This window comes from Brachypodium distachyon, chromosome 3 (genome assembly GCF_000005505.3).
Source record: "Brachypodium distachyon strain Bd21 chromosome 3, Brachypodium_distachyon_v3.0, whole genome shotgun sequence".
Classification (NCBI taxonomy): domain Eukaryota; kingdom Viridiplantae; phylum Streptophyta; class Magnoliopsida; order Poales; family Poaceae; genus Brachypodium; species Brachypodium distachyon.
This window is the reverse complement of record NC_016133.3, coordinates 55,644,986-55,667,433: the sequence shown is the minus strand read 5'-3', so window position 1 is coordinate 55,667,433 and position 22,448 is coordinate 55,644,986. Positions and strand designations below refer to the sequence as shown.

At 46.3% G+C, this 22,448-nt stretch overlaps 4 protein-coding genes across 8 annotated transcripts; all 4 read left to right on the top strand.

Moving 5' to 3' along the window:
- The first annotated feature begins 4,263 nt into the window (after positions 1–4,263).
- LOC100839918 (probable E3 ubiquitin-protein ligase RHB1A) lies at positions 4,264–8,350 on the top strand. Of its 5 annotated transcripts, none has more exons than XM_010237691.3 (7): positions 4,264–4,421; positions 4,554–4,646; positions 5,432–5,561; positions 6,333–6,507; positions 6,595–6,732; positions 7,349–7,458; positions 7,803–8,350. In XM_010237691.3, exons 3-7 carry the CDS (start codon positions 5,496–5,498, stop codon positions 7,830–7,832), a joined length of 519 nt encoding a protein of 172 aa, XP_010235993.1. In that variant the 5' UTR covers positions 4,264–4,421; positions 4,554–4,646; positions 5,432–5,495; the 3' UTR covers positions 7,833–8,350. The 5 variants fall into 5 exon arrangements, with proteins under 5 accessions (XP_010235993.1, XP_010235990.1, XP_010235989.1 ...); XM_010237688.3 differs by having other exon boundaries at positions 6,583–6,732; XM_010237687.3 differs by having other exon boundaries at positions 4,554–4,689; positions 6,583–6,732.
- Positions 8,351–8,491: 141 nt separating this feature from the next.
- LOC100825223 (calmodulin-binding receptor-like cytoplasmic kinase 2) lies at positions 8,492–10,695 on the top strand. Its single transcript, XM_014900665.2, has 3 exons — positions 8,492–9,283; positions 9,364–9,783; positions 9,881–10,695. Exons 1-3 carry the CDS (start codon positions 9,016–9,018, stop codon positions 10,558–10,560), a joined length of 1,368 nt encoding a protein of 455 aa, XP_014756151.1. The 5' UTR covers positions 8,492–9,015; the 3' UTR covers positions 10,561–10,695.
- Positions 10,696–13,178: 2,483 nt separating this feature from the next.
- LOC104584310 (transcriptional regulator SUPERMAN) lies at positions 13,179–14,016 on the top strand. Its single transcript, XM_010238573.2, has one exon. The coding sequence runs from the start codon at positions 13,323–13,325 to the stop codon at positions 13,869–13,871; it is 549 nt and encodes a 182-aa protein (XP_010236875.1). The 5' UTR covers positions 13,179–13,322; the 3' UTR covers positions 13,872–14,016.
- Positions 14,017–17,400: 3,384 nt separating this feature from the next.
- Positions 17,401–19,170, top strand: LOC100824923 (putative F-box/LRR-repeat protein At3g28410). Its single transcript, XM_003572915.4, has 3 exons — positions 17,401–18,307; positions 18,415–18,558; positions 18,672–19,170. The coding sequence occupies exons 1-3, from the start codon at positions 17,486–17,488 to the stop codon at positions 19,035–19,037; spliced, it is 1,332 nt and encodes a 443-aa protein (XP_003572963.1). The 5' UTR covers positions 17,401–17,485; the 3' UTR covers positions 19,038–19,170.
- Positions 19,171–22,448: the final 3,278 nt, after the last annotated feature.

Below are 22,448 nucleotides of genomic sequence, written 5' to 3'. Positions count from 1 at the left end.
ATCATGTCGCTTTGCGCCGCGCCGTGTCAGGCTGCACGTACGCGGGTGGAACGGCGCGCTTTCCCGCGCCATGTCTTACGCGCCGGCGCAATCTTGCACTGCATTCCTGGAACCTTTTCCACGGCGCCCGCTGACTGGTGGGACCCAGGCCACGAACCGACCGATCGACTTTACCGCGTGTTTAAGGTAAGCACGTTCGTTCTCTTGATCGACCCAACGGACGGAGACGTCCATGCGACGTAGCGACTGACGTTGCTAGATGGAGATTTCTGTCTCCTTTTTGGTTTGTACCGTGGGTGCGTGCTCCGATCGAGAAATTCCACATTTCCACCCCATGGATGCATCCGATGAACGCAGCATGCATGTTGACACGGCCGATTGCAATGCATGTCGTGACCCTCTAACCTGAGTTACGTACATACGAACCCACGTACACGTGCATGTTCAGTGTGCTTGCATGGTCGGTTCGTACGTGGGAGTTGTGGGCTGCATCTCAAGCTGCTAGCGTCCTGGTGTTGGCGTGTAACATCGCCTACCACAGGAAGGGCAGCCCGCTGAAATAAGGCGCACAAGCGTCAAACAGGCCAGAGGATTGTGCCGTTATGGGTCGGTGGTAACCACCCAAACACTCTTTGACTGTTTTGCTACATCTAAGTCCATTGATTGATCGACCGTCTCATCTAGTTTGTGTTTTAAGATTCGCAACGAACGATGAAGAGGAAGAGGAATGGTGGGATGTCTAGATACTAATCCAATGGTTCTAATATATAGCCACAGGATTGTGTCGTCTGAGGTTTAAGCAGTTTTCTTGAAAATCAGACATCTGATATATAGCCACACATTTTTATCTAATGCATTTTGTGCAACGTCGGTAGCCAGAGATCTTTCTTAACACTTGGGGAATGCTCTAAGCGGTCGGATCCTTGCTGAACAAACAATGTGAGACATGTATGATACTCATTGGAAGCGTAGCCTAGCTCGATCCAAACCGGGTTGAGTACCCATTCCACTCGTTTAGACTTTGGCGTGCGTCCCCTATTCCGTGCTTCGCCTCTGTTCTACTCCCACGGGCCTCGGCTAGCGGCTACATGCGCAGGAGTAGGGATGGCACTGGGTACCCATTACCCGCTTACCCGGCGGGTAAATTCCCATTAGGGCACGGGTTTGGGCCAAAAACTTTACCCACGGTATGTAAAATGGGAAAAATTCCGTACCCGTCGGGTAGAATGCGCAACCCATACCCATGTACCCATTTACCCATATACTAACTAGCGTGTGAGTGTGATCTTCACAGAGAAGATAGACTCACAATGATGTGCTGCAGTTTTTGTCATGATGTGTTGCTATTTTTAATGATACATTATCTTTTTATGTGTTGTTGTTGTTGTTTATATTGTGCTAGTGTAACAAGATTATTGTTTTTTTGAAAAAAATATTATCGATTCTAAGGAATATATTGTTGTTTAGGACTACCCATCAAATTTTTAGATGGAGCTGTGAACCTTGGTCAGACAGCACTGAACGTCTGACAGCGATTCAGCGAATGGGCCGATACCCCGGCGGCCGGCCCCCGGCCTTTACTCGGGAACAATTTGAGCCACTAGAAATATTTCCCCTGGATACGAGGTGGGTCGAAAGGAATCCGGCCTTCTGCGCCTGAGTCCACATGCCGCGCACTTGTGCGGATTAACGGATTCAAACCAAACCACCGAGAAAGAAAAAAGAACTGAACCATTGTCGTGACTCGTGAGCTCGGTGACATACTGACCGAGAGGGAGACGAGAAACTAGAAATGTCGATGACCCGATCCCAACGAACCCAACTAACTCGCTCCTCCGAATACGTGAACCAACCCAACCATGTTGTGATGTATGAGTGCCTTTTTCTTTTATTTGAACATGAAGCATGTCCGAGTTTGCACGAAATATCTACTCCAAAAAAATTAATTAAGCATTAGTGAGGAGTACATCTCTGTAGCTTAACTATTGCAGCTATACCCCTGAAAAAAGAGTGTCTATTCTTTGTGAATTTCTTTTCTGTGTTTTTTACCACATGCTAGCTGGAGTATATATCTTTGTACTCCCTAGATAGATAGTACTACTCCGTCACAGTCAAACAAACAACAATGGAAACAAATCGCAAGATCATTAATTAATGCCGGAAAGATAAACAAAGCCAATCAACCTCCGTCACGGTCACGCATCCTGATCAGTTGGAGTAATTAAGGTGCTCACACATCCCGCACGTCAAGGCGTCAACGAACCGCCACCACCCAACACAACAAAAACTCTATCCAGACGTGCCGTTCGACCTGGCCGTTTCGATCGCGTCTGCAAATCCTTCTTGTCTTTTCCCGTGTCTCCTGTCAAAGGAAAACCTTGTATACTCCATGGACGTAGTAGAAGTAAGAAAGTTATAATATGAAATAAGTCAAATGATTCGTAAGGATGTATATGCAACATGGAAGAAAGAAGCAGTATTACAACATAAAAAATGGGCTAAATTCTTGTCGTTGCTTTAGTTCACAAATTTGAACTAAAACAACGACAATGACAAATTTGAACTAAAACAAAACGACAATAACTTAGTATCAAAGGGAGTACAGATAAACTGTTGGTTGTAGAACCAATACCTAGTTCATACCTCACACCAGTAAAGAGAACCGCGCGGCTAGGCGGAGATTGATTATACTTGGTGGGGAGTTTGGAATGAGAGAAACCGCATGATTTTCGGCGGTCGGGCCCTCCCAGCCCTTGATGTGGCTTATTTGGTTTGGGAGGACGTTCAGAATAGAGGCCAGGCGTGCTCGAACGACCCGGGGCCGGAGATTAGACTTTAGTTTTCGCTTTCTTTTTTCTTCTACTCACCTCCTCTCTCTCCTCTCGGAACCCCGATTAGGGCTCCATGTACAATCATTTCTATCTATCTAGTTAAATGACGGGTTCGACCGTCTTGCCCCTAAAAAAACCTCAGACCGGGATTCATAAATCTGTAAATGGTGCACAGTTCATCCCTCCGGTCGGGCTTCATAAATCTAGCACAAAAATTCTAGGCCAGGCCCGAGGCTCGGAAAACATTTTTTGGCATTTGAAAAATATCACATTAATCATTTTGGGATATAAAATGACTTATTGTACCGATCTTAAAAGTACTATTCACTCCCCTACACTTATTATGGATCGGAGAGAATAATGTTTAACCATTTTAGGTTTCCAGGCTTTCTTAAGAAACAGCTGGAGCCCATGCATAGCCTTGGTGTCGGGCTTTTGGAGCAGGCTGTCTTGGTCGGGCCACCTATGCTCATTTCTAGTACCCGGACATTTTCCGTTCAGGCCCGCGCAACCCAAAATTCAAACGCAAATAGTCCGCTTATTTGCATTCACGCGTTTGCGGGGACCGTTGCCATATTAAAGATAGGAGTACGTTACCGGTCAAAAATAGAGCGGAGCACGTTAACGTCTACTTTCTATCACGCATTTGTGGGGACCATTACCATACTAAAGCGCGGAGTCGTCCGTTACAATTTTGCACAATTAGAGCGGGTCATCCGGAAACGGTTTGAATTTGACTCGCCGAAACTCCCTTTTCTTTTTGGTAGTTTGGTTATTCCTCATGCAATTAAATATTTTTTGCGAGTATTCCTCATGCAATTATAATAATCAACCAAAAAAACAATTTACACATCAAAAGCTGATTTTCACATGTTTCGAAGATACATAAACCTAGTTAAACCAAGAATAACCCATTTACCAACTTAATCAATCAAGTTGCTTGCGTTCCTTTTTGGTTACTCGTGAATCCAGTGCGTAAAAACCACTTTGTTTACATCAGGTAGCACAGCTTACCTACCCAATAACATCGCTGTTAAGTCAAAGCCACGTCGGCGCTGTTAGCATCACAAGGTCCAACGATCCCAACCAACTCTTCCGAAGCAAAGACACGAGAGAAGAAAAAAGAAGCGAGCAGCGAACGCTTAAGAAGCAGTGGGCCCCAGCGTCAGTGAGACGGCCGTGCCATGTGTCCAGCCGCCGTGGCATCGCAATCCTGCCGCTCCCATTCTTTCACATAATTTCCCTCTAGAAGAAAAAAGAAAACGAAAAGTTGTAGTGCAAAGAGGATTCTACTCTACCGATTGCAGCTACGCAAGCACAGAAAATGACAGCCGGGTCCGTGTTGTGATTTGGACCCACGAACAGTGAGAGGAGTGTAATGTTTACTGAGTAATCGGATTATGTTCCTCGGTCCTCTTCTCCACTCAGCCGGCCACTCTTATAGAAAAACCCCTCCAAATTCTGCGAACTGACAAACACTAGCCCTCTCTCCCTCCAGAGAGGAGAGGAGAGGAGCACGAGAGGTGGGAGAGAGCTCGGCGGAGGAAGCCCAGGAGCTCACGACACCCCAGGCGGCGTCTCTTGCTTCCGGTAATCCATCTCTCGGAGCAGCTCTGGCTCGATTCCCCGCTACCTTTTCCATGCGCTCTTGGTTGATTGATTCCTGGGATGAGTTTATCCATGCGTGCTTTTTTTTTGGTCTCCTCCGCTTTTTCCCTCTAGGTCTCGTCGAATTCCTGATTCCCGAACCCCGGTGCCCGCCGCAGCGCCGGAGAATAAGCGTCAAGGCTGATTTTACTTGTACGTGGTCCGTAGGTACGGTCCGAAGCTGTAGCCTGGCTTGCTTGGATTGTTTGAGGTGTGTTTTCGTTCTGGTGCTGCGAGCAGTTGAATCCAGATGTTTGTTTCTTTCGTAGATACTCCGATCCATCTCGTTTGTTGTGGATTTGATTTCACTGTTGTTTCGGAGTAGCGGGAGAAGGCGAGAAGCAGCGTAGCTTGTTTCACCCCATAAAAAAATGGGGTTAGGCTGATTTAAGCCGCCCCCTGCAATCGAGATTGAGCATCTAGTTTTAGGACTTTAGTCCACGTGATATGGGTTCGATCGAAATTTACATATCTGGTGTTGCTATTTAGGAATAATTTAGCACGTGCTTGCAAATTTTGCTCTGGAATTTAGCACTTTGTATGTATTGTTGGTAGTTGAAGTAAGTTGTGATTTGTGGTTAAGCACTAAAGGCTAAGTAATGGGTGCAGTTGTCTAGTTTGCAGGACCTGCCTGGCTGCATAGGCAGCTCCGCTCTTGATTAATTTATTATCAACTGAAAAGTTACTCCAATCGTACTTCTGATGTCCAGTTCTGAACTAGATTGAGAAATCGTAGAATATGGTACATGGTTTAACATGACTTGCTTAAGCTATTGTCATGCCCTGACATATCTGGCGGTATTAAATCATAAAATATGATCTCTCAGTCTCGGTAAAAGATATCACTGTATGCCTACCTGTACAGTTGCATTGCCTTGTATTCATACGCTATATCTAGTTTACTGCATGATTTCCTGTACTTTCTTACATCAATGTAGCTTATATCTCTATAGGGTATGAGAGACAAAAACAGCAGCTAGAAGATAGCTTGGATTAAGCTCAGTCGTTCAGAAAAGAATGGGTGGCTGCTGTTGTTTTTCATCAGGAAGATCTGAAGCAGATAGAGCACCGGTTCATATCTATGTATGTATCCTGTATTATCATATTATATGAATTCACAGTGTTCTCTGATTTGGATGCCACTGTAAACTACCAAACAACCTGCAATTAATGTCAGGATGGTCTCTACCATCTTCCTTTTCCAGTCGAAAAATTACGCAGAGTTATCACTGTTCTTGTCCATGCCATTAACTTCTCTACTCCTTCCGATCCATAATAAGTGTCTCATGTTTAGTACAACTTTGTACTAACTTTGTACTAAAGTTGAGACACTTATTATGGATCGGAGGGAGTAGATGATATGCCATTAGCTGCAATGTAGTTTGCATTGTTTTCTGAATGCCAAATCAGATCATATGCAGTCATGATAATTATATTTTTGTATTGTAGCTGCTGTATGTAATACATTCTGCTCATTTAATGATCTATCTTATGTGGCCCCTTCAGGATGCTGTTATTTTACTTGCACATGTTTACAACAGCAGCATGCTACAAGTTTGACTGCCTTCTTTGCAGTTTCGAATTACAAATTTTGTTATTTACAATGGGCATCTCCTGTTTGTTGTCCTCAGTCTTCAATGATTCCGCATTTAAACTCTGAACCTCTAGACAGTATCTCCTTGCAGTAATATAGGTTATGTGATAAAATAACGTTTTGCAAAAAAAGCCGCCACCGCTTCTTTTTGGCAATTTGCCTGAATTGTCTTAAAGAATATTATGTCTTTGAGTAAGTTTCAGGCTTTTGCATTATTAATCACTTGATTTGGCTGAGAGTTTTTGGTTTTGTGTTCCCAGCATCAGCAAAATCTTGAGGAGCATGAACCGTTGTCTTCTGCCTTTGATGGGTCATCTCCGGCTTCTGCTATAGTCGCAGTTGACACAAATCTGGATACGTCCACTCCTGACACTTATAGAGCACCACCTGCACCATTGCCTTATGATGTTAGCCTGCCAGTTACAGAAAACCCAGGTAATTTTTATTAGCTTTGTGCAGGAGCGATGATAATTAACCTCTGATGCCAGTGATTGAAGCTTTAAATTTCAGATTCATGTGCAGATTTGGAAAAGTCAGACATCAAGAGCAAAACTGATGATCAGCAGGAATCTTTGAAGGTGGATGAGTATGAATCATGTGAAAAAGGTGTCTCTGAAGATAAAGCTGAAGAGGAGGATGTTTGCCCAATCTGCCTTGAAGGTTGTGTTTCTCTTGATCTTGGATAGATAATTCTTTAGATTGTCAGGATAAGAACAGCGTACTTGTTGATACTGTCTTTAACTCTTTACCTGGTTAGTTAGGAACTGAATGTTTTTGATACCCTTTCTGTAGCCTGCTGATTGCTTGTTTCAGGATAAAATTGGCCAGGATGTTGGTGATCTCATTTTAGTTTAAACCTAGCCATTTGCCATTTTTAAAATTATAGAAGGATATGTTGCCCAAAACCTGCCAGTCAAATAATTGCTGGTGCTCTGGTTATTTCTTTTCATTCGATTCAATTGTATGCCTCCTTTTCTCATGTATATCAGTGCATGGAATTCTGCATGTGTGATAACTGACAAGCCTTAGGGAGTTCATTAGTTGATAGATACATACAAACTGACCTAGTGGACCTTTTCAATAAGATGTAACCAGGAACTTGTAAATGGCTTATTTCCTAAGATTCCTAGCCTCTAGCTGTAGTTGCTGATTGGTGATGCTCTGATATTCCGACTATCCTCCACTGATGCACCAAATGGATGTTCTAAATCTAAGTTCTATGTTGTGATGGAGCATGAATTTCCTGTAATAACCTTTCTTTTTTTCCTTTCAACAGAATATGACGAAGAAAATCCCCGCTCTATTACTAAATGTGAGCATCATTTCCATCTTTGTTGCATTCTTGAGTGGATGGAGCGAAGTGAGACTTGCCCAGTTTGTGACCAGGTTAGTACGGTACAACAAATATAACTAACTCACTTGAGACACTGCTATTGAAGTATATGGATGTATTTTCTGTATGTTCATTGTTAAGGGAGATTCATCAACTGCATAAGTGTTATGATTAGTAGGTGTTTATGCACGATGATTCATCCTGAAAAAACTTATGCACAAACTTATCAATGATACTGATCAATATTAATGATAAGAGGAAAGCCTATTGTAGCTGTGATGATTTGTTGCCGACTACTGTTTTCTTCTAACTCCCCAAATACTGGGTACTTCTATCTTGCATAAATTATTGGTAAACAATATGTCTCTTGATGGAAGCTTCCCGTGCTATATTGCAGGTAACTTTGATAGATGAGATGTATGAATAGCATTGTTGACCCTGGCGGATCCTCTCCTGGAGCTCGTACCTGTGGAGTTGGTTTAGTGCTAGTCTTTTTTGATGGAGGAAGTAAAATAGCATCAGCATCTCTGGTCTGGCGAAGGTGCAATTGGAATGAATTTTCGGAGAACAAATTGGAAATAATTAAAAGAAGGAAACAACATGGAATGTGTTAAAAAATCATCTCTGTTTTGTAGCTTTTGTGTCAAGCTGTGGTTGTTTATGGCAAGAGGAGGATTAGCGAAGTGCTTCTGCAGCATGCATATCATATCATAGTTGAAACCCTGAAACTAGCTCACTTCTTTCTTTCTTTCTTTCTTTCTTTCTTTTTTGCTTCTGAATTTGGGCCGCATTTCTGATTCAGTTAGTGTCTGTATAAACCATCACATTAGATAGGCGACAGCGGGAAAAACCTGGTTCTGAATTATGTTTTATTTGTACATATATTCTATTCTCCCCCCTTTTGACTGCTAGAGTTCACAAGGAAATCATCTTCTGTTCCAGAAATATTCCTCTGAAGTGACATTTTGAGTTTTGACACCTCTGCACTCTTTTTCTTCTCGTTGAATCAGTTTGGTGCTTCTTGTCTGACGGAGTCTATTGCTTTGATCCATGAAGATGTTTACAAGTGTGTCAATTCATCTTATGTTTCTTGCTAAAAAGTCCATCGGTTCACGGTCGCTGAGTACATGCGTCCCAGGTGGCAGGTAGGCATAGGTTGATCCGCTGGAAATGTATTTTAGCTGGTGTAGCGGTCGTTGACAATGTGTGAGCTCTCTGGATATGTCCGATAAGCTTACTGTTATTGTTGCGTGTGTGCACTTGAGTTTGAAGTTTGAGCAGGTCAGGTTCTGATAGCGAACTCACACTTGAAACCAGAGTTCTATGTGAAATTTGGCAAGAAAATGGGTCTGTGAGATTCATGAGACGAGAACCCTTCCACTCTCGCCGCCGTCATTCGCCAGGTCCAACATACTCCGTACACTGCATCATACTGACAAGCGGGCCCAAGGACAACCCCAGACCCACAAGCAGAGGCACATGGCGTCCTTTATAGCTAACGCCTTAGCTGCTGCCAATTAACTGGCCGGAGTTGGACACGGTCGCGCCTCCTCTTCTATATACGACACGACGTCGTCTTCTCCGCCCGGTTCGGCCGACAGTTTGGAGCCATGGCCGCACACGACCACCGCAGGAACCAGTCGTCGTCGTCGTGGAGGCGGGGCCGGCCGGCAGCGGCGAGCCCCGCCTGGTCGCAGCCGCTCTCCGCCGACAGCAACAGCAGCAGGGCCAAGTCCCTGTTCCGGTCCATCGGCCTCTGGTTCAGCTCCCTCTCCACTTCCTCGTCGTCTCCCTCCTCCACCGCCGCCTCCAAGAAGAAGAAGAAGCGGCCCAAGCTGGCGCCGCCGCCGCCCGACGACGCCATCAAGAAGCCACCATGTAATTAACTAACCTTAATTCTTCCAATCTCTCTTCCTTCCCCACGCAAGATTGATCTGATCTGATCTGTATATATATAGCGTTCGGCTCCGGCGGGAGGCCGTGGATCCGAGGCGCGGGGCTGCTGTCCAGCAGCAAACGGAGCGGCGGGACTGGGCAGCAGCAGAACCGGCCGTTCCAGTTCCAGAGCTCGGTGTTCAGCATGGATGAGATCCTTAAAGCCACGAGCAACTTCTCCCCGGCTCTCAAGATCGGGCAGGGCGGGTTCGGCGCCGTGTACAAGGGCTCCCTCCCCGACGGCCGGACGGTGGCCGTGAAGCGCGCGAAGCAGCGCGCCCAGAACCCTCACGTGGACGTTGAGTTCCGCAGCGAGGTCCACGTGATGGCCCGCATCGAGCACCAGTGCCTCGTCCGCTTCTTCGGCTTCCTCCAGTCCGGCGACGAGCGCGTCGTCGTCATCGAGTTCGTCCCCAACGGCACCCTCCGCGACCACCTCGACCGTAAATTTTTGTCGCTGTTTCAGTGCAAATTTGAGTCAGCAGCGATAATGGCCGATGGATGATAACGTCATTGGCGCGCATTAATTTGTGCGTGTAGGCAGCCATGGGAGGTTTCTGGAGTTCGGGTCGAGGCTGGACATCGCGATCGACGTGGCGCACGGGGTGAACTACCTGCACAAGTACTCGGACCACCCGATAATCCACCGGGACATCAAGTCCTCCAACATCCTCCTCACATCCTCCCTCCGTGCAAAGGTCGCCGACTTCGGCTTCGCGAGGCTCGGCGCCGCCAACTTCGCGTCCCACGTGTCGACGCAGGTGAAGGGCACGGCGGGGTACCTGGACCCCGAGTACCTCAAGACGTGCACGCTGACGGACCGGAGCGACGTGTACAGCTTCGGGGTGCTGCTGGTAGAGCTCGTCTCCGGCCGCCGGCCCATCGAGGCCAAGCGGGAGATGAAGGAGCGGCTCACGGCCCGTTGGGCCATGCATAGGCTGGTGGAAGGCCGGGCCGCCGAGGAGGTGCTCGACCCGTGCTTGCTCAGGACGGCGGCGGCGGCCCAGGCGCTTGAGGCGGTTCTGGAGCTCGCGTTCCGGTGCCTGGGCCCTGTGAGGAGCGAGCGGCCATCCATGGATGATTGTTGCAGGGCGCTCTGGGCGGTCAGGAAGACGTATCGGGATATGGTGGCGGTGTTGGCCGCGGCGGATGGGTTCTCTGACCGGGCTAGCACCGCCGGCGCCAGCACCGCCGGCGCCGGCGACCTCTACAGAGTTTGATCTCGTTTCATTTGATTTGATGTCCGGCTTGCGTTTGCGTGCCTCCCGCGCGTGCACGTTGTTCACCGCTCAGCGGTGACTAGTTAATTGGTTGTATTTAATCACCTGCCAAAGCTGATTCGATTTGATTGTAAATATTTTTGAGGACACGCAACGCAACCCACGCACTGCAACGCAATGCAATGGTTTCGACTTTGAACTGGCTAAAGCTATGTTGTCACTAGACGCGGGCAGGACTCGTTCATCTTGAAGGCGGGGAATTAATTGAAATGGTAAACTTGCTAAAACGCGTCGACCAGATCAGCCAAGATAACCGTGAATCTCGTCGCTAAAGCTACGTAGCACTCCAGTATATAGCGACACCGTGCCAGTGAGAGGCCTTGTTCCCGAATTATGAATTTGTGGTACAGTTTCAATTTCAGTCAATTCAAAAAGTCCACGTTTTTAAAATTTGAACCAGTTTTCGCATCTCGTCCTTCTTAAATTTGGGGAACAGAAGTGGAGAAAACAGAGTGGCAATGTTCTAGTACTTCCGAAAGAAAGAAAACGAAATGGAGATAGCGGCACCATTCCAGGATTACCTCATTTTGCGTTTAACAAATTGCATGCATAGCATTCGTTGCATCTCAGCAGGCATTCTTTTAGGCGGAATCTCCCGTACCTAATACCTCAACGGAGTATTAGTGAAGGGCAGTCCTGACTTTTCACATTTTCAGATCAATAAAATGTCAAAAAATAAAAAATATACTGTACGAAATATTAGACTTTATCATTCTCTTCCCTAATCGACTAGAGCGCCGCCGGCTCGCCCCTCCGCGCCGCCGCCTGCAGCCACCCCGTAGCCGCAGCCGGCCACTGCCGCCGGCCATCTTCGCCCCCCGCAGCCACCCAGTCGCCGGCCCCGGCGAGTCCTCTCCCACGTGCTAGCTGCGACCACCTATAGGACCCATGGTTCCCTGCCGCCGGCCACCACCACCGTAGCACCTCCTTCCTCTTCTTCCTCAACTCCGGTCAAACTTCAAAAAGAAAAGGAAACATTCATCATCTGATGTCTGAGGTAGAAGTAGAACTAGAACTCTCATTGAAGTAAACGCTGGGTGGATCCCTACCCATGTAAATCTCCTGGACACTGGCTTTACTCTGCACAACAATTACGTCAATTGAGCTACAGACTGATTACATCATCATTCCCTAGCCACCGCCACCTGGTAATTTCATCAAACACTTTCAATGCATAGCACCTCAGTTGTCTGCTTGCACTACAAGAACACAGTGTAAAGTGTAAAAACGATAGGGACAAGAACACGGCCTCCCGGCGCTGCCTTCTCCTGGCACCCGGTCTATTTGGAACAGTTGAGCACATCGACGAGGATTGTGACCGCGGCAACGACGTTGCAGAGCGCGGCCCAGGCAGCCGCTCATCAGAGTCGCCGTCGGTCCCGCAACTGCTCTGTAGCCGCGGCCTTGAAGCGCGCGCACGAGGAAAGGCGAAGGCCGCAGCACCAGACTCAGCGGCGAAGGGAGCTTGGGAGGCAGCCTGCGGCGGCGGTCTGCCGCAATGGCAGCGGAGGGAATGGAGGTGGGATGCGGCGCCGGCGGAGAAGAGCGGCTCGATGAAGTGAATCGACTGGGACAGACGGGGAACGGGAAAAGGACAATCCTTGATTACGTTTTTACCCCTGCCCGAGAATACTCCGTCTGGATTCTCCACACACCCAAATCGGAGTATTAAGGAGTAACTGCTCATCTGAACACTTAGACTAAAAGAATGAACGGCCGAATGGTTCTAATTAGGGTACTAGAAGAGCTCTTTTAGGGGGTGTCTCGGCAGGCAAGACAAAACTGATTTGGTCTGAACGGCAGACGGCCCGGCCTGCCAACACCCAAGGCCGAGTTACGTATGTCTGGGCCCTGTTGGGCTTGATTGGAATAGCTAGTCTTTTATACAGAACAAATACAAATAGTACTTCTGACTGTTAGCACTAACTTTTGCAAATATCCATGTTGTGTCACTGCAAAACAGTCATAATTTTTTCCCAAATATTTTAGAGTGAGAAAAGGGAGAGAATATATCTAGAGGAGATTGAGGTGGGTGGGGAAAAAATTTCTTTCAAAAGCCCTGCTTATATTGAAAAGTTGGAGATAACGACAAGAGTCCTACAGATAACTAATTTTGTCAATCACCTGGTGCTTGAGGAACGAAGAATTCAACAAAATCTCCCCTATGCTACCTCAATAAAATATGTTCTTGAAGGACCCCCTCTCTTTTTCAAAAAATATACTCTAAAATATGTCCTTGAACAAGTCAAGAATGCAACAAAATCTCTGGATCCTAAGTTTCCAAGCACAAGCTTACAAATGGGGCAGGATCACCAAACCTTAACTAGAAGGCAGAATCAGTCCGTCTATTCTGCAGGCTACAAACTGGTTAATTAGTTACCCCAACAATAAGTTAAGGAAAACTAAAAAACAAGTGTCCACTGTCCCCAGGCCGGCAGAACGAGGAAACTAAACAACAGAAACACGCACATCACCATGCAGCATTCAGTTCACTAATTAGTCTCTGATCATTATTATACCCTCGCATTTCTCCATCCTTCTTGACCATAGCACCATGCCACCATTGCATCCTCAGAGACTCGAAGACCTTCACCAAGAATTCAACATCCTGAAAGCATAAACCCTAGATATAGCTATCTTGCTCTAGTCTAGCCCATCCTTTGCTTGATCCATCGATTGATTGATTCTACTAGTCACGCATCATGGAGGAGCTAGGCCAAGAAATTAGCAAGGGCGGAAGAAGACCGCCGACCGGCGAGGACGAAGAAGACAAGCAGCGCCTGGATGATGAGGACGACGATGACGACGAGGGGAGGAGGCAACCTTACAAGTGCGGCTTCTGCAGGAGGGGGTTCCCGACGGCGCAGGCGCTCGGCGGCCACATGAACGTGCACCGCCGCAAGGAGTACCGCCCGGGCCCAAGACCAGGCTCAGGCGGCGTCATCTGCAGCTACGGCGAGCCGCCGCCGGCCGTGGCGACGACGCTCGCGGCAGGCCAGCAGCCGGCTTGTGGTCCGGCGGCGAGCGGCGGGAGCTCGATGTTGTTCCATGGCGTCGAACGGGCGCCGCGGGCGCTGCGGCTGTTCGGGCGTGAGATCGTGGACAGCGGCGCTTCTGGAGAAGCCCGAGATAACCGGCAAGGTCAGTATTACGACGGCAGGAATGGGGATGATGATGATCATGGCGGGCAAGGGGACGAGGAGGGAGAGTTGGATTTGGAGCTCAGACTTGGTGCTGCGGGTCAGTACTGACTACTAAATGAATGAATAATCTTTTGGTATAATTTGTGAGATCCATTTGCTTCCATGATGTGATCTGGGATCCGTTATGTGTATATAATCTTGATCTGTTAGGTTGGAATTACAATGACGAAGGAAGTTTTTTTTATACACAGATTAATTAGTCCCAAGTTTCATATAACAAGTACAGACACTCGGTATATTGTGCATTGTTACCAATGCAACGTCGTCAGATAAAATGCTTCAAATTTGTTTGTGACGGTACGTACGTGTTAGTTTGATCCCTTTCTTTTTTTTAGAACAGAGGGGCTTCCTCCGGTTCCATTAAAGGAAACCAATAGTGTCATACATTTGATCCCTTGATTTATGAATATGAAGGGAACTAAATATCTTCCTGTAAGCACATAAAAATCTGTTTCATGCCCTTTTGACTAGATTAATTAATTTAGTGGTTTCAATGCTCTTTCTCCTATTTGGATTTTCAATTCCTGCACAGTTAAAAAAATAGCTACTCCCTCTGATTCTAAATTCTTAACTCAAATTTGCCCAAATATGGATGTATCTATTCTTAAAAATCATCTAGATACATGTAATATTTCAACAACAATTTAGGATCGAAGGGAGTAGTAAGTAGTTATATTGATTCAATTAGAGACACCGTATTAAGAGACTATCTGAATGCATCCTTGTATGAGTGCGACATGGCTAGCCAGTTGAGCAATGGTTAAGCCACGGTGATGATTATGATGCTGACAAATGTCTGATAGATTTTAGTACCTCTTCGGGACATATATATAGATGCATGTACCTGAATAAGACAGTAGAGTTGGTTTGAACATTCATGCTCTTTATACCAAGTCTTGGGAAGAGTTGTTGAACTGAATTGCTGAACCAACTTGATTTGTTCCGTGCATTTGAAAATTCTGTGCAGTATAATTTCATGAACTCTCATCCATAAACGGCTATTTCATCATTCCCTTGCTAAAACAATGTGTTATGTTTGGATGGATCTCGCCGCAAGTTTGGCAAATTTTGGCCCAATTTGCTGCAGAATACTGGACTGCTTGATGGCCCTACGTGAAGAGTTCACCAGGTGATCTGGTACTGCTATATTCCGCTGGATTGTGGACCGTCAGATAGAAAAGAATGGACACGATCACTTCCCGTACAATGCTTCTCCTATCCCGCTCGAGCATTTGCATGTTGAACGCCTTATAACTTGCGCCTCACAAAATCCCTAAGCATCTCCTTCCTCTGCTCAACGGTCTGTTTCAGTTGCCGCAACCACCTCTTGAGATAGAATGTCGATTCTGGAGCCGTCGTAGCTACCACAAGCTCACCACCTCTTGAACAGACGACCGCCGCGTTTCTTGAGCCAACATAGCTACCACAAGCCGAATGCATTTCTGAGATAGACCGCCGATGCGTTTCTCGAGCTGGCCACTAGGGATTTCGAATCTGGTACTCGCTCCATTTCATGAAGACGAAGATTGACACGGTCTAGTTCAAAACCGCGTCAATATTTATGGAACGGAAGGAGTACATACGTAAATTTGCCCACCCTTTCTCCGTCGTCCATTTTGAACTGTGATTGAAGCTCGTAGATGCACCCACTACGAGATATGTGAAAGAATCTTTCCACTCCCGGATCCTTGATTAGTTCCATGTATGAAGATTTGGGGGAGCTAATTAAGTCGTATCTAAGTTTGCATTAAAATGCATGATAGCCGCGACCTTGAATTTGCTTCCTCAATAATGCATGACCACACCATCGCATGGCAGCAGTTCTGTTGAGATGTCCAAAAATATTCTATTTGGTTAATGGGTGAAACAGAGTAGTGAGAAAACACATGTTAATTTTAGAGTTTCTTGTACACACATTTTTCCTCTCTTCTAATCAAATGGCAAGCGATTGTCTTTTTCTTATAAAAATACCCAGAATTGTGCTTGGTGCAATTATCTTGTTCGAAAAGTATGGAAACAACTGTATGTATGCGTCTGTGATATGAGCCTTTGATTTGAAGTAATTAAAAACATCATGATTGGGAAGAATTCGAAGTGATTAGACACATAAGACAAGAAATTTCGAACAAGAGCAGCAGCGATTCTTGATCCATGGTTGTACTGTGCTACTCCCTCCGTCCTAATATACCAGGCGCCTTAAAAATCTCACACGTACCAAGGATGGCAGAGCAGGAGGCCAATGGTGTGGAAAAATCCCTTTCCTACCCTGCTGAAACTAGTACACATGATCTAAATTAATTGCCTCGTTTGATGCGCAGGCCAGGAACACACCAATGAATAGGAACCGCAAGTGTCAGGAGTGGTCAGGAGGGCTGGAAAAGCACTTTACTTTACCGATTGTTTAGTAAAAGCTGAGAGTATTTTCGGGAGGAGAACGGCAAGTTCTGACCGTGCTTGGTATACATGGACTGTGGAGTTCAAGTAAGAGCTCTTTTACGGTACCCCGAGATAAATATAGACCGTCTATTTTTCCTAATCTAACGTCCAATTTTAACCCGTACTCCAATACAAATCTTGTGGAGTACCACGTCCTAAACCTGTGGAGTACTTTGACAGCAGGGGCAAAATAGTAATAAACAGTGAGTAGTTTGTATTCGAGAGTTTTATCGCAGGCCGTCGTTCACCCATCCCGCCGGCGCTGGAGTTCTCGATCGCCGGATAATCGAGGACCAGCACCAGCAGCCGATGCATTCTTCAAGTTGCAGCCGATGTTTTCAGGAGTGACCCCCTTCATCCCTACTACGTTCTAGACCCCATGAAAAATTAAGACGCTTGAGATCTTTAACATTCAAATGGACTCTCACGAATTTAAGATGCCGGAGTATCCAATCTACCGATCCGATCTGTCAATTTTCCCAGACTTGATCCGTTAATACATGATTATGTTTTCAAGATTTGATTCATTAGTATTACCGCCATATGATTATACATTGGATGGGGCTAGATCTGGAGAGGCGGCCGGCGGTGTGCTACGGTTGACAAATTTAATGGCAGATTAAGCTGCCGGAGTATGAGATTTCAATCTACCAAATTGATTTGCTATTTTCCTGAGACTTGATCCATTAGTACATTTGTAAGTTGACTCTTGATTCATTAGTAGTACCACAATCGATGGGAGAAGCTAGAGGCGGCAGCGTGCGACGACGGCCGACGGCCGACCGAAGATAAGAATACAGTGGTTTATACAAAAAGATAAAATGTTTAAGTTACCCTTATAAAATGGACGGTTAGATATGTTTAGCACTCCCAACCCTCACATAGAGTACCAGGATACCGTAAAAATCCTCTCAAGTAAAGCGCTTGGTATACATGGACGGAGGGAGTACTCGCTTGTATAGGCACGGTGGAGGGGTGGTGACAGACCGTTGGATATTGTTGGACGGACAGGATGAAGGGGTGGGGACGTACGGGCGTGCTCTGAGGCAGGTCCTGTCACATTTGCATTCAGCCCCCGGTAACATTCTGTTCCTTGGAGCATTCCCCTCCGTCTTCTACAGTTCTACCTCCTCCGACCTTCTTCTAAACAAGGAAAAAAAAAAAAGAACACGCGGCTCCACCAATTCCGCCCAAAATCAAATCCCACCCAAACCACCCGGCTCGCCATGGCCGTCGGCGCCGGCCGCGACCATCCCGGCGAGGACCGCCTCAGTGATCTCGATGACGACCTTCTCCGGGAGATCATTTCCCGCCTCCCCATCACGGACGCGGCCCGCACCACCACCCTCGCCTCCCGCTGGCGCCACCTCTGGCATTCCACTCCGCTCGTCCTCGACGATACCGACCTCCCGGAGACCACGCGCGCCGCCGCCGTTGATTGTATCCTCTCGGGCCACCCGGGCCCCTTCCACGCCGTCCGCCTCTACAACTGCAGTTTCGGCCCTCAGGACCAGGAACTCGGTGAGTGGCTGCGCCTCCTCGCCGCCAAGGGCACACGGCAACTCTTCCTCTTCAACCAGGACGGTCAGCCCTCCTTGCGCCTCCCGGCCGACTTCTTCCGCTGCTCCTCACTCCAGAGCCTCGCCCTGTGCTCCTGGACCTTCCCTGACGAACACCTACCGGGCATCTTTCCCAACCTCAGGAAGCTAGCCATGTCAAGGGTTTCCATGACCGACCTGCACTTCGACCACTTGCTCGCTGCCAGCCCTGTCTTGGAGGCCGCTGTGGTGGACTTGCCGCTCCTCGAGCGCATCTATCTCCGCAGCCAAAGTGTCCGTTGCGTGCTTCTTGGGATCTCGGTTATGACGTTGGAGGTCGCTGTGGTGGACGTGCCGCAACTCCAGCGGCTCTTCCTCTTTTGGTTGCATCGTGCTGCCGGTGGACTTTATCATGTGAGGCTCAGAATTGCTTGTGCTCCGAACCTGCGGGTGCTCGGCTGCCTGGACCCAGGAGTTCACAAGCTGCAGATTGGTGACAATAACATCGAGGTACAGCTGCCTTTCCATCCATTTGTCTCTCTCAGCATGAAATTTTTCTATCCACATTGATCAATCACACAAGAGTCTGTTTCTTTTGGTGCACCACCAAATTGCAGCCTAACACAATGGCAAGCCCAAGCACTGTGGTTCCAGGCGTCAAGATATTGGCCTTGAAGGTGAATTTCGGTATCTTCAGACAGGTCAACATGCTGGTCAGCTTCCTGAGATGCTTTCCCCATGTCGACACGCTGCACATTGAGGTCTCTCCCAGTTCCTTCAGTCAATCGATCATTTAGCAAATGGTGTCATTGACTATGAGCAGCATGATCCATATATTTGACTCAACTGTTGACTCACTGGTGTGCTTTTGCAGTCTGTCCTTTATGATCCATCTGTTGCCGCCGCTGAACCCACTACAGAGCACCATGCCAATTTCTGGCAGAAGATCAGTCCTGTTGAATGCTTGAGGTCATGCGTCAAGAAGATGGTCTTTCACAGATTCCAAGGGGATCAAAATAAATTTGAATTCCTCAAGTTCATGGCTCGCGATGCAGGAGAGCTGCAGTCGTTGCTGGTTCTGCCGCATGAAGCGGACAAGGTGAATGAGATGATAGACAAAATTGGGTGTCCACGGTTTCGAGCATGGGCCTTTAGAGTGTTGCTGGTGTTGCTTGGAGCGGAGAAAGATTGGAGGTACCCCAAAGCATCTGATCTCACCGTGGATGACCCTTTTCTCTGACGTTCCCATGGCTGTCATGTTTTCATGATTGGAGCTTATTTGGGGAATCCCTGACTGTTCTATTGCAAGTTAATACATATGTCATGGTTTCTTTTAGTACAGTAGTATATTTATACCATGTTAATTATGTCAATGGCTGTGGGTTATCGTCAAACATTCTGATTTCAACACAAGATACAATCAATAGTTCCTGCAGGTAGTTAAAAAAAAAACAAGTTCCTGCAGGTCCAACATAATTATACCGTATCTTGTTGCCTCATAATCTACCACGTTCTCCCCCGATGCCTACTTAACTTAACTCAGAGATTTATATCTGCACATCTTCTACTGTTATCAGGTCAGACCATCTCGCCTGATCCCATCTATCTCCGTTGAATTGCATGTGTAAATCTGCATCAGCGGCAGAATTAACCATCTGCTACTAGTATAATAATCCCATCTATCTCCATTGAATTGCATGTGTAAATCAGTATAAGTTCCTGCAGACCATCTCACCTGATCCTAATATACATGCTTGGATGTACAACATATTTGTTTTCTAATCCAACATTTGTTTATGCTTTAAAATACACTTTGTGAGGATACAACAACTGAAACGCATCTTCAGCAAGAGCAACCATCTTTTTGTTGTATGTGAAAGAACATATTATCTGAAAAATGTGAAGGGAGAACATTATCAAATCACACCTAATTGTCGGCACTTGGAAAAGAGCAGGTCCTTGTTCAATCAATTCGCATTGAACATGTCTGAATACAGCATGTTTTTTTTTACATCTCATGCCTACAATCCAATGATAAATAGGACACTCATATGCTTCCTCCACTCGGCCTTTTTCACTTCCTAAATATACACTTCTGAATCTCTCTTGTTCTGTCAGACAAATCTGTCTTTCAGATCCCACTACAGCCAGGTCAATCCATCGAGATGCAAAAATCTTACTGCCACTAGTGGAAATAATCATTACATATCTCCTAGATTTCTTTCGATGTCATCTTGAATATTAGGTTCCATGTATCTAAAGTTTGTTTCAGGTTTGAGATGACTTCCCTGATCATTTTTTAACACAAGACACTACGAAATTGAGCCGAAGCTATATATCAGATGAATTAGATGAAGATTGGGAATTGAGAAATTGAGCTGAAGCTAGATATTGTTGGCGGCTGTACTTCTTTTGTCCTATAAGGTGAATTTTGGGAGACATTTCTTTTGGGGTGTCTTCTCTTTTCAGTTCGGTTTCGGGGTTCAGTCTGGGAATCTTTGTACTCCCTCCGTCCAACAAAAGATGTCTCAAGTTTGTCAAAATTTGGATATATCTAGACATGACTTAGTGTATAGATGCATTCAAATTTAGTCAAAGTTGAGACATACTTTTTAGGACGGAGGGAGTACTTTAATTTCTCGGTAGTGTAATTAACATACAGGATGCACAAGAACGTATCATCACCACAGAGATGAAAAACTCTTTCTTGCCCTGAAAATGACCGGAAGGATATGACCTGTACTCCTCTACTCTGATAGTAAATTGTACCCTAAAAAAGCTCTATTTAAATTGATTCAATTAGAGACATTAACAGTCTATGCATGCATGTATATGAGTATGCCATGGCTAGCTAGTGGAGCAAGAGTTCAACCACAGTGATGATTATAATGCGGACAAACGTCTGATAGATTTTAGTAGTATCTCTCAAGGACATATATACACGTACCTGAATAAGACTGTTGTGTTTGGTTTGAACATTCACATAATTAACATACCAAGTCTTGGGAAAAGCTGTCAAACTTTTATTTTTTCGGGTGGGGAAAAGCTGTTAAACTGAATGACTGAACCTACTTGATTTGTTATGCATTTGAAAAAAAAATATGTGCAGTATAATGGCATGAACACTCATCCACAAATCAGTATATTATTACTCCCTTGCTAACACAATGTGTTATATTTTTAGGATATGTGTTGGAAATTCGGTTGCAGCAAGTTTGGCAAATTTTGGCTAAATTTTCCAGTACAAACTGTACAAGCACAGGGTATTAGAACTTATTTAGAATATTGGACCACTTGAATGGCCCTACGAGTTCCATGTAGGCCAATTTGGGGGTGCTAATTAAATCGTATTCCAAGTTTTTGCATTGCAATGCTTGATAGCTGTGATCTTGAATTTGTGCGTTCGACTACAATTCTGTTGAGATATAAATGTACTCTACCCCTCCGTTCCATATTAATTGGCGCGAATTTAATACAAATTTGTACTAAAACCGTGCCAATTAATATGGAACGGTGGGAGTATTTGGTTAATAGAGAGCGTGATCGTTTCAGTGAGAACACACACGTACCATTTGATTGCAGAAGTGTGTTTAAAATTGCTGCATTTGTTTCGATCGGAAAGCATCTTTGACAGATCCCTTATATCGTCCTAGCTGGCCATCAAGTTTAGGGGTTTGGGGCGAAATATGGTCCGAACAAAACCCCTGACCTTGCCCGGTCCGTATAAATTTTTTCGAATTCATCGCCGCACCGCCACCACCCAACCCGGCCACCACGCGACGCCATTTACACCGTGAACTCTTCAATCGGCGCGGCCGGTGCCGTGCGGGCCTCCGCCACCGACGAGGAGCGAAGCGCAGAAACGTGATGTCCTCGTCCGATCCAACCAGCTAGCATCCCGGGAGTTGGAGAGGGAGCTCGCCGTCGCCCGCCGCGCGGAGCCAAATAGCTCCCAGGGCGCTGCGGCGCCGCACATCACATGGGACACTATGGGCCAGCTCTTGCAGGGCGCACCCATCCTCCAACAATGACGTCGACGACAAGGAGGCCAAGCTCAATCGCAGGGCACGTGACCAGACTGTCGAGCGAGACCGTCGCCGACGAGGAGCGCTGCCAGGCCTTCGACGACGACCAGCTCACGCAAGGCATTCGGGAGGCGGCAGCGTGGCGCGTGGAGGCCAAGCTCCAGACGTACATTGAGCTCTCCTCCGGCTCCATGCGAGCCGGAGAGCTCGCCGGCGCTTGTGGACGCCACCTTTTGTTAGAGTTCTTGTCTCAGAATGCGTATGTGACGTGACGCCGAAATTAAATATTACTAGCGGAAATGCCCTGCCACGGTTCGATGTTCGTCACTTGTATACACTGTCTAAGGATTCTAATTTTTCCGAACCAAAGCATATAAATTTAACACACTAAAAATCTAAAAGATGTGAGTACATGTATATAAATACACAAGGTGGTCTCATACAACAGATGCAAAAGATACTTGTTGATTGGAAAATCGAATCAGGTTGGGCTGATTCAGATTGGCCAAATCTCTTCCTGCTATTTCTCCTCTTATGGTTTTATTATATTCTACTCCCTCCGTCCAACAAAGGATATCTCAACTTTAACCAAATTTGAATGCATCTATACACTAAGTCATGTCTAG